This window comes from Saccopteryx bilineata, chromosome 6 (genome assembly GCF_036850765.1).
Source record: "Saccopteryx bilineata isolate mSacBil1 chromosome 6, mSacBil1_pri_phased_curated, whole genome shotgun sequence".
In the NCBI taxonomy this organism is placed as follows: Eukaryota; Metazoa; Chordata; class Mammalia; order Chiroptera; family Emballonuridae; genus Saccopteryx; species Saccopteryx bilineata.
In genome coordinates this window covers 168,033,335-168,050,356 of record NC_089495.1, presented here as the reverse complement: position 1 = coordinate 168,050,356, position 17,022 = coordinate 168,033,335, and the positions used below count along the sequence as shown (strand labels likewise).

General features: G+C 41.3%; 1 protein-coding gene across 2 annotated transcripts in view; it reads right to left on the bottom strand.

The window, feature by feature from the left end:
* RALGAPA2 (Ral GTPase activating protein catalytic subunit alpha 2) overlaps nucleotides 1–17,022 on the bottom strand; it is a 386,122-nt gene that overhangs the window by 204,334 nt on the left and 164,766 nt on the right. For both annotated transcript variants that reach the window (XM_066237690.1, XM_066237692.1), the window contains 2 exons: nucleotides 12,854–12,944; nucleotides 11,386–11,559 (listed from right to left, as the gene is read on the bottom strand). In XM_066237690.1, coding sequence (XP_066093787.1) covers nucleotides 11,386–11,559; nucleotides 12,854–12,944 — 265 coding nt within the window. The remainder of the gene's footprint in view (nucleotides 1–11,385; nucleotides 11,560–12,853; nucleotides 12,945–17,022) is intronic.

Below are 17,022 nucleotides of genomic sequence, written 5' to 3'. Positions count from 1 at the left end.
TAGTTCTTGTTTAAATAAATTCAACTTATTAAAGATTCAGTATTGCCTTAAATAGTGCCACCATGAGCTCCCCTTAGGGAGTCTGTGTAGTCCGTGAACACATCAATGATGCTCAAAGAGTTTCAAGGGTTTTGCCACTGTAATCTTAACAGCGTGTCCTGGAAGGGAGAGGACAGCCTGCGCGTGGAGTCAAAGTACTTAAAAACCCAGTTCTAACGTGGGCACCTGCCTTCTAGCCAGACAAGAGCTCTCTGAGACTCAGTTTCCCCATCTCTAAAACAGAAGTGGTAAGACTTGACCTGCTTACCACACAGAATTACAAAGTATGTCTCAATGTTCTTTATAAACTGTTAAACCCCATATAAATTTAATTATTACTCTTCAAAATCACTATATATAACTATATATAAACAATTTTAAATCACTTTAAAAAGAAACAGAAATTTGAGAAGTACAAATTGCTACCCAATAATTGATAAAACTAAGCACATGACTTTGCCAACCATTTTCTCATTGCTGTTGTAAGTTTCCTACTACAGGCAGATTTGAATACAGAGAGCAGGGGTAGTCAACCTTATTGTACCTACCGCCCACTTCTGTATCTCTGTTAGTAGTAAAATTTTCTAACCGCCCACTGGTTCCACAGTAATGGTGATTTATAAAGTAGGGAAGTAACTTTACTTTATAAAATTTATAAAGCAGAGTTACAGCAAGTTAAAGCATATAATAATAATTACTTACCAAGTACTTTATGTCGGATTTTTGCTAAGTTTGGCAGAATAAATCTTTATAAAACAACTTACTATAGTTAAATCTATCTTTTTATTTATACTTTGGTTGCTCTGCTACCACCCACCATGAAAACTGGAATGCCCACTAGGGGGCGGTAGGGACCAGGTTGATCAGCACTGACAGAGCAAATACATCCACTCTCTTTTAAGGACAGCACACATCATTGTACGACAATATGTTACTCACTCACAGATAAATGGACTGTTTTTCTTTATTATTCTATTTTTAAAATACACATTAACATTATCCTTCTTGGTCTTATCTATCTTACAGATGAAAGTTTTATCCAATACCATTTTTCTATGTAAAATGTATGAAGTTTTAATGTTATTCCATCAGGAATTTCCAAAATATCAGACTTTGGTTAATTTTTATGTTATGATTACTAGAAACCAAAGTTTGCTTGGTTATAGAAAAAACACATTTTAAAGTAAAACTCAGGCTTCATTTACATTAAAATAATTTTAACCATGATAATAACAACTTTTACTCAACATGCACTTTGTAGTTTGTTGTTTTCACAAAAGATATCTCTATGTAACAATGAGCACAGCAATCTAGGGGAGACTTGGTTGTGGCCAGCGTTTTCCACACTGAGTTCATCAGAACACTAGTCTCTCCTGACACAAAAACAAAGCAAAACAGATAACCCAGCTCCTCTTTAGAGTCCTTCTCATCAACCGGTCATACAGGTGAGGGAGTCGAGCCTTTGAGGTTCATGTACACTGGTCACACGATATGCATGTGCATGCATATGTACACATATGTGCACATGAACAGCTGAAACTGCAGAGCACTTCCACATACACTATTCTGTGCACTAGACTTATCTGTTCAACTTCATTTCTCCAACAACTCTACAGCAGGGACAGTTACGATCCCTATTGTACAGAAAAGAAGTTGAAGGAGAGCGAGACTAAGTGAATTGCTCAAAGCCACCCAGCAATTCCTTAGCAGGGCCTGGACACAGACCCCGAATGTGTGGCTCTGTAATCCATGCATGAATCTCAGAAACACAATAGTCTGGGTAAAAGGTATAAAAAATACAGTGGATAACATCATTTTAAAAAAATTTTAGGGAGGAGACAAGATGGCGCTGGAGTAAGCAGACGTACCAACATCTACCTCCCAGAACCAAAGTGGATTACAAACTAATTTTATGAACTATCATCTGGAAAAACCAACTTTGGACTAAACTAAAAGGACTCTTCAACCAAGGAACGCTGAAGAAGCCACACAGAGACTGGTAGGAAAAGCGGAAACGTGGAAACGCGGAGAGGGCTGCCCAGCTCCTCGGAGCGAAAGGCAGCAGGGAGAGACTCGCGTGGTGGGAAGTGAGTTTAGCAGAGGGGAAAGGGTCCTGAGCCCCAGGAACAAAGCCCCAGCCTGCAGCCCCAGACCCCAAAAGAGGCGTAAGGACAATATTTAGCTGGAAACAAGTCAGGATACTGTTTGTGAGAGAGTCTGATTTCTCAGACCCAGGATCCTTCTTAAAGGGACCGCGCAGAACATCTCTCTCAAAAACAATCACCTGGGGCAGCTGGGGACAGGGGGAGAGAGGAGAAAACCACAGTAACAGGAAGAGAGTGCAATCTAGGAGGCATAGGGAGAAACATTTTGGGAGATAGCCACCCTAACCCCTGGGACGAGTCACTCCCCAAAGCTGAAGTGAATATTTTCCCCGGAAACAGCAATACCAGCAAAGGGAAGCAGGAGAGCAGCCAAACAAGCTCCCCCACAGCATTCAGAGCAGAGTCACATAGAAGGAGGGAGCTTTCGGGTCTACAGTAGTCAGTCTTAGGGTCCGAGCTGCAGCGCCCCCACCCACGCTGCTGAGGGCGCACTGGAGAGCGGGCAGAAGTGGGAGACAAAGGTGCAGTTCTGCTGGCAGGGGCGGAAGCTGGCTGGCCACCACTGGGCTCAGGGGTGAGCTCAATCTTGCCCGGCTGGGGAGAAGGGGGCGTACAAAAGCGGTCAAGCTCAGCTGCCGGCAGCCTGTAAGCCAGCCTCCGGGAGAAGGGCGGGAAATCCATAAAGAGTAGAAACCAGCCCCAGAGCAAGGGCAGAGGAGCACATCCCTGCCCCACCCGTGCAACCCAGGCTTGCGGTCTGACTTGGTAGCCGGCTCCTCCCGCGGGGGTGGAGCCAAAGCCCAGAAGAGGCGGAGTTCCGCTATGGAGCTGAGCTTGGGCACGCAGCCCTGCCCGGCGGTAGAGCCAAGGCTAGCAGCTGTTCCTTGAGTGGGATCACCCTGCAAAGGCAGGGCGAAAGCTCGGAAACAGGCGGAGACCCGCAGCTGAGCAAAGGTGCTCGCCAGTGCCCTCAGGACCGAGCATAACATCACACACAGGGGCGGGGCAAAGGCCAAGGCCACCAACCCTTGTGCACCCGAGCACGTGATCACAGCCACTCCCGTGAAGAGAAAATGCGGAGGCAGAGAAATACAACACAAATAAACCAAGAGAAATCCCCAGAAAAGGACCTAAGTGAATCAGATATAACTGAATTACCAGATGCAGAGTTTAAAATAACGATTGTTAGGATGCTCAAAGATATTAGAATAACCATAGATGGCCACTACGAAAACCTAAATAAAGAGATAACAAATATAAAACAGGACATTGAAATAATAAAAAATAATCAGACAGAAATGACAAATACAATATCTGAAATAAAGAATACAATGGAAGGAATTAAAAGCAGGATGGATGAAGCAGAGAATCGAATCAGTGAGTTAGAGGACACAATAAATAAAGGCATGGAAGCAGAGCAGAAAAAAAAAAAGAGACTCAAAAAATCTGAGGAAACTCTAAGAGAGCTCTGTGACAACATGAAGAGAAATAACATCCGCATCATAGGGGTTCCTGAAGAAGAAGAGAAAGAACAAGGGATAGAGACTTTGTTCAAGCATATTATAGCGGAAAACTTCCCCCAATTAAGGCAGGAAAACATTTCACATGTTCAGGAAGCACAGAGAACTCCATTAAGGAGAAACCCAAAGAAACCAACACCAAGACACATCATAATTAAATTACCAAAGCTAAATGATAAAGAGAAAATATTAAAAGCTGCTAGAGAAAAAAAGACTATCACCTACAAAGGAGCCCCCATAAGGATGACTTCTGACTTCTCAACAGAAACACTTGAGGCCAGAAGGGAATGGCAAGAAATATTCAAAGTAATGCAGAACAAGAACCTACAACCAAGACTACTTTATCCAGCAAGGCTATCATTTAAAATTGAAGGAGAAATAAAAAGCTTTACAGACAAAAAAAAAAACTCAAGAATTTCACTGCAACCAAACCAAGGCTGCAAGAAATACTAAGGGACCTGTTGTAAACAGATCAAAGGAAAAAAAGAATATAGCAAAAGAGAAAAACAGTTTTAAAGAAAAAAAATGGCAATAAACAATTACATATCAGTAATAACCTTAAATGTTAATGGATTAAATGATCCGATCAAGAGACATAGGGTAGCTGCATGGATAAGAAAACAGGACCCACACATATGCTGTCTACAAGAGACATACCTTAAATCAAAAGATGCACACAGACTGAAGAAAAAAGGATGGAAAAAAATATATCATGCAAATGGAAACGAAAAAAAAGCTGGGGTAGCAATACTTATATCAGACAAAAAGGACTTTAAAACAAAAACCATAGTTAGAGATAAAGAAGGTCACTACATAATGATAAAGGGAGCAATCCAAAAGGAAGATATAACCATTATAAATATCTACGCACATAATATAGGAGCACCTAAATATATAAAGCAGACTTTGACGGACTTAAAGGGCGAGATCAACAGCAATACTATAATAGTAGGGGATTTCAATACCCCATTAACATCATTAGATAGATCTTCAAGAAAGAAAATTAACAAAGAAACAGCAGACTTAAAGGACATATTAGATCAACTCAATTTAATAGATATCATCAGAACCTTTCACCCTAAAACAGCAGAATATACATTCTTTTCAAGCGCTCATGGTACATTCTATAGAATAGATTACATGTTAGGGCACAAAAGCGGGCTCAACAAATTTAAGAAGATTGAAATCATATCGAGCACTTTCTCTGATCACAATGGCATTAAACTAGAAATCAACCACAATAGAAAAAGTGAAAAACATTCAAACACTTGGAAACTAAATAGCATGTTATTAAACAATGAATGGGTTAACATTGAGATCAAAGAAGAAATTAAAAAATTCCTAGAAACAAACGATAATGAGCATACATCAACTCAAAATTTATGGGACACAGCAAAAGCAGTCCTGAGAGGGAAGTTTATAGCATTACAGGCATACCTCAAGAAGCTAGAAAAAGCTCAAATAAACAACTTAACCCTGCATCTAAAAGAACTAGAAAAAGAACAGCAAGTAAAGCCCAGAGCTAGTAGAAGGAAGGAAATAATAAAGATCAGAGCAGAAATAAATGACATAGAGGCTAAAGAAACAATACAGAGGATCAATGAAACCAGGAGCTGGTTCTTTGAAAAGGTAAACAAGATCGATGAACCTTTAACAAGACTCACCAAGAAAAAAAGAGAGAGGACTCAAATAAATAAAATTAGAAACGAGAGTGGAGAAATAACAACTGACACAACAGAAATACAAAATATTGTAAGAAAATACTACGAAGAACTGTACGCCAAAAAACTAGATAACCTAGATGAAATGGACAAATTCCTTGAATCATATAATCTTCCAAAAATCAATCTGGAAGAATCAGAAAACCTAAACAGACCAATTACAACAAATGAGATTGAAACAGCTATCAAAAAACTCCCAACAAAGAAAAGTCTTGGGCCTGATGGCTTCACAAGTGAATTCTACCAAATATTCAAAGAAGAACTAACTCCTATCCTTCTCAAGCTATTTCAAAAAATTCAAGAGGAAGGAAGACTTCCAAACTCCTTTTATGAGGCGAGCATAATTCTGATTCCAAAACCAGGCAAAGACAACACAAAAAAAGAAAATTATAGGCCAATATCCCTGATGAACTTAGATGCAAAAATCCTCAACAAAATATTAGCAAACCAGATCCAGCAATATATGGAAAAAATCATACACCATGATCAAGTAGGATTTATTCTTGGGAGGCAAGGCTGGTACAATATTCGCAAATCAAGCAATGTGATTCATCACATAAACAAAAGAAAGGAGAAAAACCACATGATAATTTCAATAGATGCAGAAAAAGCATTTGATAAAGTCCAGCACCCATTCATGATCAAAACTCTCAGCAAAGTGGGAATACAGGGAACATACCTCAACATGATAAAGGCCATCTATGACAAACCCACAGCCAACATCATACTCAATGGGCAAAAATTAAAAGCAATCCCCTTAAGATCAGGAACAAGGCAGGGGTGCCCCCTTTCACCACTCTTATTCAACATAGTTCTGGAAGTCCTAGCCACAGCAATCAGACAAGAAAAAGAAATAAAAGGCATCCAAATTGGAAAAGAAGAAGTAAAACTATCATTATTTGCAGATGACATGATATTGTATATAGAAAACCCTAAAGTCTCAGTCAAAAAACTACTAGACCTGATAAATGAATTTGGCAAGGTGGCAGGATATAAAATCAATACTCAGAAATCAGAGGCATTTTTATACACTAATAATGAACTGTCAGAAAGAGAAATCAGGGAATCAATCCCCTTTACCATTGCAACCAAAAAAAATAAAGTACTTAGGAATAAATCTAACCAAAGAGATTAAAGACTTGTACTCGGAAAATTATAAAATATTGATAAAAGAAATCAGGGAAGATACGAATAAGTGGAGGCATATACCATGCTCATGGTTAGGAGAATAAACATCATTAAAATGTCTATATTACCCAAAGCAATTTATAAATTCAATGCAATACCGATTAAAATACCAATGACTTAATTCAAAGGCATAGAACACATATTCCAAAAATTTATATGGAACCAAAAAAGAAGACGAATAGTCTCAGCAATCCTGAAAAGGAAGAAAAAAGCGGGAGGTATCACACTTCCAGATATCAAGTTATATTATAAGGTCATTGTACTCAAAACAGCCTGGTACTGGCATAAGAACAGGCACATAGATCAATGGAACAGAATAGAGAACTCAGAAATAAACCCACAGCTCTATGGACAACTGATATTTGACAAAGGAGGTAAGACAATACAATGGAGTAAAGACAGCCTCTTCAACAAATGGTGTTGGGAAAACTGGACAGCTACCTGCAAAAAAATGAAACTAAACCACCAACTTACACCACTCACAAAAATAAACTCAAAATGGATAAAAGACTTGAATGTAAGCCGTGAAACCATAAGTATCTTAGAAGAAAACATAGGCAGTAAGCTCTCTGACATCTCTCGCAGCAATATATTTGCTGATTTGTCTCCACAGGCAAGTGAAATAAAAGACAGGATAAACAAATGGGACTTTATCAAACTAAAAAGCTTCTGCACAGCTAAAGACAATAAGAACAGAATAAAAAGACAAACTACACAATGGGAGAATATATTTGACATAGCGTCTGATAAGGGGTTAATAACCAAAATTTATAAAGAACTTGTAAAACTTAATACCAGGAAGACAAACAATCCAATCCAAAAATGGGCAAAAGAAATGAATAGACACTTCTCCAAAGAGGACACACAGATGGCCAACAGGCATATGAAAAAATGTTCAACATCACTAATGATTAGAGAAATGCACATTAAAACCACAATGAGATATCACCTCACACCAGTCAGAATGGCGCTCATCAATAAAACAACACAGAATAAGTGCTGGCGAGGATGTGGAGAAAAAGGAACCCTCCGGCACTGCTGGTGGGAATGCAGACTGGTGCAGCCACTGTGGAAAACAGTATGGAGATTCCTCAAGAAATTAAAAATCGAACTGCCTTTTGACCCAGCTATACTACTGTTAGGAATATACCCCAAGAACACCATAGCACTGTTTGAAAAGAAGAAATGCACCCCCATTTTTATGGCAGCATTGTTCACAATAGCAAAGATTTGGAAACAGCCCAAGTGTCCATCAGAGGACGAGTGGATTAAAAAGCTTTGGTATATATATACTATGGAATACTACTCAGCCATAAGAAATGATGACATAGGATCTTTTACAACAACATGGATGGGCCTTGATAACATTATACTGAGTGAAAGAAGTAAATCAGAAAAAACTAAGAACTATATGTTTCCATACATAGGTGGGACATAAAGATGAGACTCAGAGACATGAACAGCAGTGTTGGGGTTACAGGGTGGGGGGAGGAGAGGGAGGGTGTTGGGGGAGGGGAGGGGCACAAAGATCATGGCTTTTCAGCATTTGCCATATTCCCCCCTTAATCTAAAGACAGACAGCAAATATTTACGTATGGTGTTCCCACTATAAAGACTGCTGTCTTAGGGACAAATGCTGATAAACTATTTCAGCAGTCCCTCCTTCTTCAAAGACTTATATGTCAACATAGAGATCCATGTTTCATAGGACATACTCAAGCTCACTCCATGCTCCCTGGAGCTTTAGCACAAGGGAATGCCCCCCCCCCTTTTTTTTAGTATTTTTTCTTTTATTTATTTATTTTTTGTAATTTTCTGAGGATAGGGATGGGGAGGCAGTCAGACAGACTCCTGCATGCGCCTGACTGGGATCAACCTGGCATGCCTACCAGGGGGGAATGCTCTGCCCATCTGGGGTGTTGCTCTGTTACAACTGGAGCCATTCTAGCAACTGGGGCGGAGGCCATGGGGCCATCCTTAGTGCCCAGGGGGGCTTTGCTCTAGTGGAGCCTTGGCTGTGGGCCGGAGGAGAGAGACGAAGAGGAAGGAGAGAGGGAGGGGTGGAGAGGTAGATGGGCGCTTCTCCTGTGTGCTCTGGCCGGGAATCGAACCCCGGGAATCCTGCACACCAGGCCAATGACTCCGACGGGTCTACCATATCATGCTTTTTACTTAAAAAAAAAAAAAATTTACATTTCTTTTGAATGCTGATGAACAGGAGACACCAAATCTTTTTCGCCTGCAAACTACTACCTTCTTTATTAGATCTAGCTAATAACACTGTTCTGTCTTTATTCCAAATAGCTCCAGATATATGGAAAAGATTTATATAGGCGGATGGGGATCCTCAAACCCCTCAGCGAGATCTTCTGAGAATGGCTTTTAAGATACCTAGAGGCAGAAAAAGACCAATAGAGATCAGGGGAACTACCAGCTTTTAGGATACACCCTTAAAGGCTCCAATGCTCCAAAGGGGTCTCATAGGATGCCATCTGGGCCCTGCTTCAATAGTGGAAAGGAAGGTCATTGAGCTAAAGCCTGCCAGGCTTACATGCCTCTGCTGTGAGGAAACAGGGACACTGGAAGGTGGGCTTCCCCCTCGCTCCTCTAAGGGAGGGTTCAGTCTCTTCCAGCCCTGCTCCAGCCACCTATGACCTAACCTTGCCCAGAAGGCTGGGGTTTGCCACTGAAGGCTGAAGGTGCCCAGGGCCGTCGGCCCCATCTACGACACTGTGGACGAGCCTAGGGTATTTCTTCCAAGAAGCAGGTAAACTGATCTCATTTGCACAAGGGCCACTTAACTATGTTTTGCCTGAATAGTCAGGTTTTTTATTCTTCCCTCAAAGATCTCTGTTGTGGGTGTTGATAGTCCTATTTTCTGCCGCTTTGCTTAATATATAGTGTTTCCTTTATCCCTCCTACCTCAATGCTCCACTCATATTTCAGGCTGGGACCTACTCCTAATTTAGAGCTCTCTTTCCTCCTTTTGCCAACTTGTATTATGAATTTACCTTTGCCACCCTGCTTAGTGTATCCCAAGGTTCTCTTTACCAGGCCACAGTCACAGAGCTCCAGGGAAAAGCAACCTGGTCTCAACTCTCCAGGCAGAGGAGAACAGAAGCTCCATATCCACGCATGCTGCAAATGGCTTTTTCCAATCTACCTGAATCATTACCAGCTAGAAGCAGCGGTCATTGGGACTTGGACATGAGCTGCAAAGTATAGAATGGTGACAACAATTCCAGTGCCATGCGGACTTTTCCTGTGGGGAACTTTCCTGGACTCCTGCTCCCTGTGACAGCTCCTAGCAGACTGAACTGTGGTTAGGTTGCATTTTTCAGGGATTTGGCATGGTGATGGGGCCAATTTGGACTTGATGAACATGTTAAGGACACTACTCTTTTAGGGATCCTTGCTGTATTGGCCAAGAGTTTGCTTAAAGGTTTTAATCACTGTAAAAAAAAAATAGAGGACTGGATGAAGAAGATGGGGCACATATACACCATGGTATACTATTCAGCTAGGAGAAATGACGACATCAGATCACTTGCAGCGGAATGGTGGACTCTTGGTAGCATTGTGTGGGGTGAAATGGGCGAATCAGAAAAAAAATCAAGAACTGCAGGATTCCATACATTGGTGGGACATAGAAGCGCAACTAAGAGGCATGGACGGGAGTGTGGTGGTTACGGGGGGGGGGGGAGGGAAGGAGGGAGAGGGGGAGGGGGAGGGGTACAGAGAGAACTAGATGGAGGGTGGCGGAGGACGATCTCTCTTCAGGTGATGGGTATGCAACAGAACTAAATGACAAGATAACCTGGAAATGTTTTCTTTGAATGTATGTACCCTGATTTATTGATGTCACCCCATTAAAATAAAAATTTATTAAAAAAAAAATTTTTTTGAAAGGCCCTGGCCAGTTGGCTCAGTGGATAGAGCGTTGGCCTGGCACGCAAACATCCCAGGTTTGATCTCCAACTCAGGGCACACATGAGAAACAACCATCTGCTTCCCTCCCCCCTCGCCCTCTCTCTCTCTCTTCCCCTCTTGTAGCCAGTGGCTCAGTTAGTTCAAGTGTTGGCCCCAGATGGGGGCTGCTGGGTGGATCCCAGTTGGGGTGCATGTGGGAGTCTATATCCCCTCCTCTCACTTAAAAAAAAAGTTTGAAAATATGATATATTTGATATTTAAATACACAGTTATATGTGGTAAAACTATAAAAGAAACCACGGAATTATAAAACAATTTGAGACAGGATCACAGGATGATGGAAGGAAGGAACTTGAGAAGACCTCTAAGAAATCTTACTGGTTTGGATGTTCATTTTAAGTTGTGTACTAGCCTCACTGGTGCTCATTTTATTACTATAGCCCATAACTTATCTTGCATGTATCAAATATTTTATAGTAAAATTTGAAAACCATATTAATAAATAAGCTATTCAAGTCTTAAACTTAACCTGGATTTAGCAGAAGACCAGATAAAATCAGTCTTCTGTTTCCAGAGTAAAGCAAATTGGGTCAGGGATGGAAAAGGCTGGATGCAAGTACCCTCACTTGGCCTGTGCTGGAAGTGGCTGCAGGCGGGGCACGAGGCTCCCCTTCATCTGGCCACTGCTTTAGAATCCTCTCCACACATCTACAAATTCATGGCTGACTGTAAACAGGTGGTCAGGGCTGCCAAAACCAATTTGTTTGGAGGCGGCACCCCCATCATCATTGTGCTAAAGGATCCTCAAATTTGTTACAATCAGGAAATTGTGGGATCTCCCAACTGTTCACACCATTGCCTCCTTTTCAAAGACGCAGCTACCTGTTAAGTTGGACGCATCGGTGGGACTCAGCTGTAACCACTGGCGGGCATCAGAGTCAGCCACAGCATCCGTGGGAGCGTTCAGCTCTGCATCTTCCTCACAGGTCTGCCATGAGCTCATGGCCAGCTCCGCATCGCTGTAGCCCAGAGCCGTGTCACTGCTGACACTTTCACCTGGCACGAGAGAAGGACCAAAGTCTCAGATAACTGACAGCTGGGAATCGGGATCTTCACAAATACTCTACACAAGTGACTAAGAGCTGACACAGCCTGGACCATGCAGGGCGTGGGGATCGAAAGGTGCCTGTGCGGGGCTCTTCCTCAATGAGGCAAAGCTTCAGGGTTGGCACACTGACGGGCATCACAAGCTCCACTCTGTATCACTCAAGGAGCACTGTGTTCAGGGGACCTGAACTCAGTTGTCTCACATGCCCAAAAGATGACATCAAGTCCTTATGTTTTCTACTGCAGCTCATTCAACTACAAAATGGGGTGGGTGGAAGAAAAAGGGGAAACTGTCTACACAGATGCAAGTTTACTCTGCTGGCTGGTGGGGCATGAGGTGCTCCACCACAAAACATTCTCTCCAATAGAAACCCTCTCTCTTTTATATACAAAAAAGTTGTAACCCGTCATAATACCACGATGCTTTCTCAGGTTCTGGAGCCTTAGAGGGCTATTTTGCCTAACACAAAGCAGACCTAGACAGTACTCTCAGACAGTTTATCCTCTGAGTCTCCTGGCTACTTCATAACGATATTATGTGTCTGCCCGTCCTCTCTCTTCACTCTTTCCTGCTGTTTCTTCTACCTGCTGCTGACAGTCCCCAGACTTGTTGCTTCTAATCCGCTGTTCTATCTTCACTTGCAAAGAACTGAAAGTTGTCCCAGTCACCCACCTGTCACTTCCCTCATTTCGTTGTCACAGAAGTCTAAGCCTACAGGGTCTGAGGAGGGGCCTGTGAGAAGCCCCTCCGTGCCCGCCCAGAGCTGGCCGGGCCTGCGCTGCTCACCACGTGGCTCTGAGAAGGGGGCCCGAGCACCCGCCATCAGGAAAGCAATGCATCAGGACATGATGATACAGGCCAGACTGCAATCAAACTGTATTGTTTAAATACTTAGATACTATTGGCTTCTGTGTACTTCTGAAGTATTTTGCTCCTAGCTGGTGGGAACTTCTAGGGAAGCCCACTTTTCATTCCTGGTCTGTCTGCTGGCCGAGCCATTAGCCTCAGTTGTGTCTCACTGGAGAAAGGCCCAGGGCTGAAGCGACAGGTTCAGGTCACTGACCGGGAACTGTTTCTATTGTACGTGTGAACTAACTACCCACCAACCCAACATTCCAGGAATGGAATTTTCTATTTCCCAGCCACTTCTCTTCAGACGACATCATTCACATCAGAAAGCAGGAAGACAATGAAACACAGCGAAGCTGGGTCTGGAAACACAGACCGCGCCCCGGGACTTACTCAGCTGCCTCTCCCTCCACCTGCCCTGCGCCGGCTGCACGCTGTCCTTCAGATCCAGTTCGGCGGAGCTGCTGCTTCTTCGAACTAAGATCTTCACACAAAAAGATGCATTTGTTACAGGAAATTTTTAATTTTTACAAGCCTGTTAAGTTTCTAGTCCACGTTTCTAAAGAACAAATGATAATAATAGCAACAACAAAAAACTGAACGCTATTTTCCATTTGAAGAATGTGTTCACAAATTACTATAACTGACTTATAAATTACTGAAGATCTGAAATTTATGGCTTCTACTTTGTCAACTGACATCCAATTAAACCGATCTACTGAGAAGCTAATGACATCTAATGTCAAATGATAGAAAACAATTTAAAGTTCTGTTTGTTCTTCTGCTCAAGCACACATATTCAGTGAATGCAATTCTCCAGAAGGCCGACACTGCACACAATGGTAAGTCTGCTGGCAGGGGAGGCTAAACTCCACCAAGACCTTTCTGAAGGCTGTTCAGTGCCTTCCTTGTTACACGTGAAACACGCTTCCCCTGGGCACTGCTCAACACTGACCCTTGTAGTCAGTACAGAGCAAAAACATCTGGAGGTAATGTGCATCCTCTAAAAATTATGACTTGCTTGAAGAGACAAAACAGATACAAATACACAAAATGATTACAAGGTACATAAGCAAAATATGCAAATGCACTCTCTCTACAAGGAATGCAGAATAAAGTGTTACCTTAATTGGCTCACAGTTACAGGACAGCTGTTCAAGAAGGCAACAGACAGGAAGTGGTAGAGAGGAGGCAGGAGGGGATTCAAGGCAGGAAGCACTGAGTGGCAACCAGCAAGTTCTAAGTGCAGGAAAAGAAGCTGATTATAGCAAGCCATTCAGGGCAGGGAGGTGAAGAAAAAAAAAGATAAGAAGGAAACACAGACCACTTCTGAAAGAGCCAACTGCCTGTGGGCCTTTAACATCAGGTTTAGAAATTTCAACCCAATATTGAAAAAATGAGCAACTGTATGTTCTAGACAATGGCTGACTGTGAACCAGAAAGAAAAGCCTAGTATTTATCTGTTGGACAGATTCGTGTTCAGAAGAAAATTGTTATGGAACTGTCATGGTGATTCAGGAATGAACAAATAAGGCTTCTGAAGGTGAAAAGATAAAAAAGGAGGAAATAAGAAAATGGCTGCAGAATGGCAGACAAGAGACTATAATCAGCTGCATACGACAGCGGACAAAATTAAATCCCAAAGGGATACGAATCTAGGGGACCATGAGAATCGTGATGACAAAGGAAAGAAGGATGATGAACAAAGGAACTTGAGAAAGTTTCCAATACTTCAATATTCATCTTTGAGCTGAATATCCAAAGAGTGTGTCCTATACATAGACAACAAAAATCCAGGACTGTGAGACAGAAGATAAAGCCAGTAATGAAGACGTAAATTTAAGGTTCTCCGGTGTAGGACATATAAAAAATCCTGGATTCAATGAACCAAGTCAAAGAACAAATATTAAGCAAGAAAACATATGGTGAACAGAGACTGAGATGTATAATTAAGAGACAATAATTACTAAGCCAAAAAAGAGAAGATCCTGATTAAAATATGTAGAAGACCAACAGTACACTAAAAAATATTACACAGCCTTCAAGAAGGATAATATACCCAGATGTTTCCTTAATTGAAAAGCAGAATGCAGGCTTTTCTGCTTCTGACTGAGAAATGAAATGTCTACCAGCTAGAGAACTAGATCCTACATACAAATTTGGGTTATAATTTGGGACTAACAGAAGTAAAATAAACTCCCAAGTGATCTACATCCTCCCTCCCCAAAGCAAATAGAGACTAGGGCAGATAAATGGGGCTGTCTTAAGGGTAAATCTAGTATTACCACCACCAATGGCAAAGGAACCAAGACTCTAGGATTAAAGTACCCCCTAAGTTCTGAAACAAACAAATGCAAATGCTGTCCTGGTAAAACTCCATCACTTAAGACACCCAGGTTTTGTGTAGTTTAAATATAGCCATCTTGGAACTCCAAAATCACCAAACACCAGAGGAAATATATCACCATGCAAAAGAGTCTAAAAACAACAGACCCTGGCTCAGTGAATAGAGCATCAGCCTAGCCTATGGACATTCTGGATTCAATTCCCAGCCTGAAAACACAGGAGAAGCAACCATATGCTTCTCTCCGCAATTCTCTCCCCCCCCCCCCCCCGCCCCGCAGTCAGTGGCTTGACTGGTATGAGCATCAACCCCGGGCGCTGAGGATATCTCAGGTGATTCAAGCATCTGCCCCAGACAGGGGTTGTCCAGTAGATCCCGGTCAGGATGCATGTGAGAGTCTGTATCCCTCTTTTCACTTAAAAAAAAAAAGAAATAAAAAAACAACAAATATCAGATGTAAACACCCCCCAAGGATTTCAATAATCAGATAAAAAATTTAGACTTCTAATATGTGAATAATTTTTAAAAATAAAGGATGAGAATCATATAATAGAAATTACAAATATAAGGAGAATGGAAAATATAAAAGGAGCTTAGGGGACATGGAAGACAGAGTGAGAAAGTGTAAACATATCTCTACCTAAAATTCCAGAAGAGAACAGAGGACAAAAAAGAAGCAATATTTTAAGAAATGATTACCAAGAATTTTCCAAAAACAATGGAAGACAACATTCACAGATACTTGCCACACAGCATATATCAAAAAGGACAAATGTATAAACCAAAAGAACTGCACTTAAATATACTGTAATAAAATTGAAGGACAAGGACAAAAAAACAAATAGGATGTATGAAAGACTTCTCAACAGCAACAATGAAAGACATAAGATAGTGGAAAAATAGCTTCCATTAGAATGGAGAAGGAAAGGAGAGAAATATAGGAAACTACAAGAATTAAAAGGTTGTAGTATTGTGCAAAGAAATAAAGTAACCAGAATCAAGATAAGAAACACCAGAATAAAGCCTAACATAGTTAGGAAATGGCATATATGAGAAAGAGAAGTGGCATTCAGATCAATTTAAAAAATGCATTCAGTAAATGAGATCTGGGACAAGTAGTTATCCATGGTGGCAGTGGTGGTGGCAGGGGACTGGATCCCTACATAAATCCCTACAAAAATCAGTTTAAGATGGAAGAAATACTTAAATGTACAGAGCAAAACTGAAGCACTTACAAATATAAGTAAATATTTTATCTTTGGGGATTGGTATTTTAAAACTTTCATAAAACCTAACCATAAAAATGTTTCATAATCTAGAATAGCAAAATTAAGAACTTCTGTTCATCAAAAGTCACCACAAAGTGAAAATATAAATTGCATCTTGGAAGAAGATATTTGCCAGAAACAACCAAAATAGGATCAGTATTCAGGCTATAGAAAGAATTAGTACAAATTAAAGAAAAAAAGACAAATCAATAGAATAACGGTAAGGACATCATCAGGCATTTCACAGATGAAACATACATGATCAATGAATATAGGGAAAGATTTTAAACCTTATTAGTAATCTGGGCCCTGGCCAGTTGGCTCAGCAGTAGAGTGTTGGCCCAGCATGTGGAAGTCCTGGGTTTGATTCCTGGTCTCCCGCTCTTTCTCTCTTCTTCTTCCACAGGAGAATGCATGGCTCAAATGGTTTGAGCAAGTTGAACCCCCATGCTGAGGATGGCACCATGGCCTCACCTCAGGCACTAAAATAGCTCGGTTGCTGAGCAATTGAGCAGCAGCCCCAGATGGGCAGACCATCCCCCAGTAGGGGGCTTGCTGGGTGGATACCAGTAAAGGAGCATGAGGGAGTTTGTCCCTGCCTCCAACCTCTTACCTAAGAAATATTTTTTTAAAAAATAGTAAATAAAAATGAAATAAAAACCTTATTAGTAATCTGGAAAATATAAAACTAAGATCTCATTTTTACACACTTGAGTCATACAAATTCTTTAATCTGACAAAGCAAGTGTTGCCAAAAATGTGAATGGATGGCAACTCTTTATGCACAGCTAACAGAAATCTACGTGGTGCAACCTCATTGGAAAACACACATTCTCTTGTAAAAGAAGAACATTCTTCTACACCAGGACTCATAAATTCTACTTCTGGATAGCCACCATAGAGAAAACACATAAATCTTGAAACACATTTAAGAATGTTTATAGCTGCAT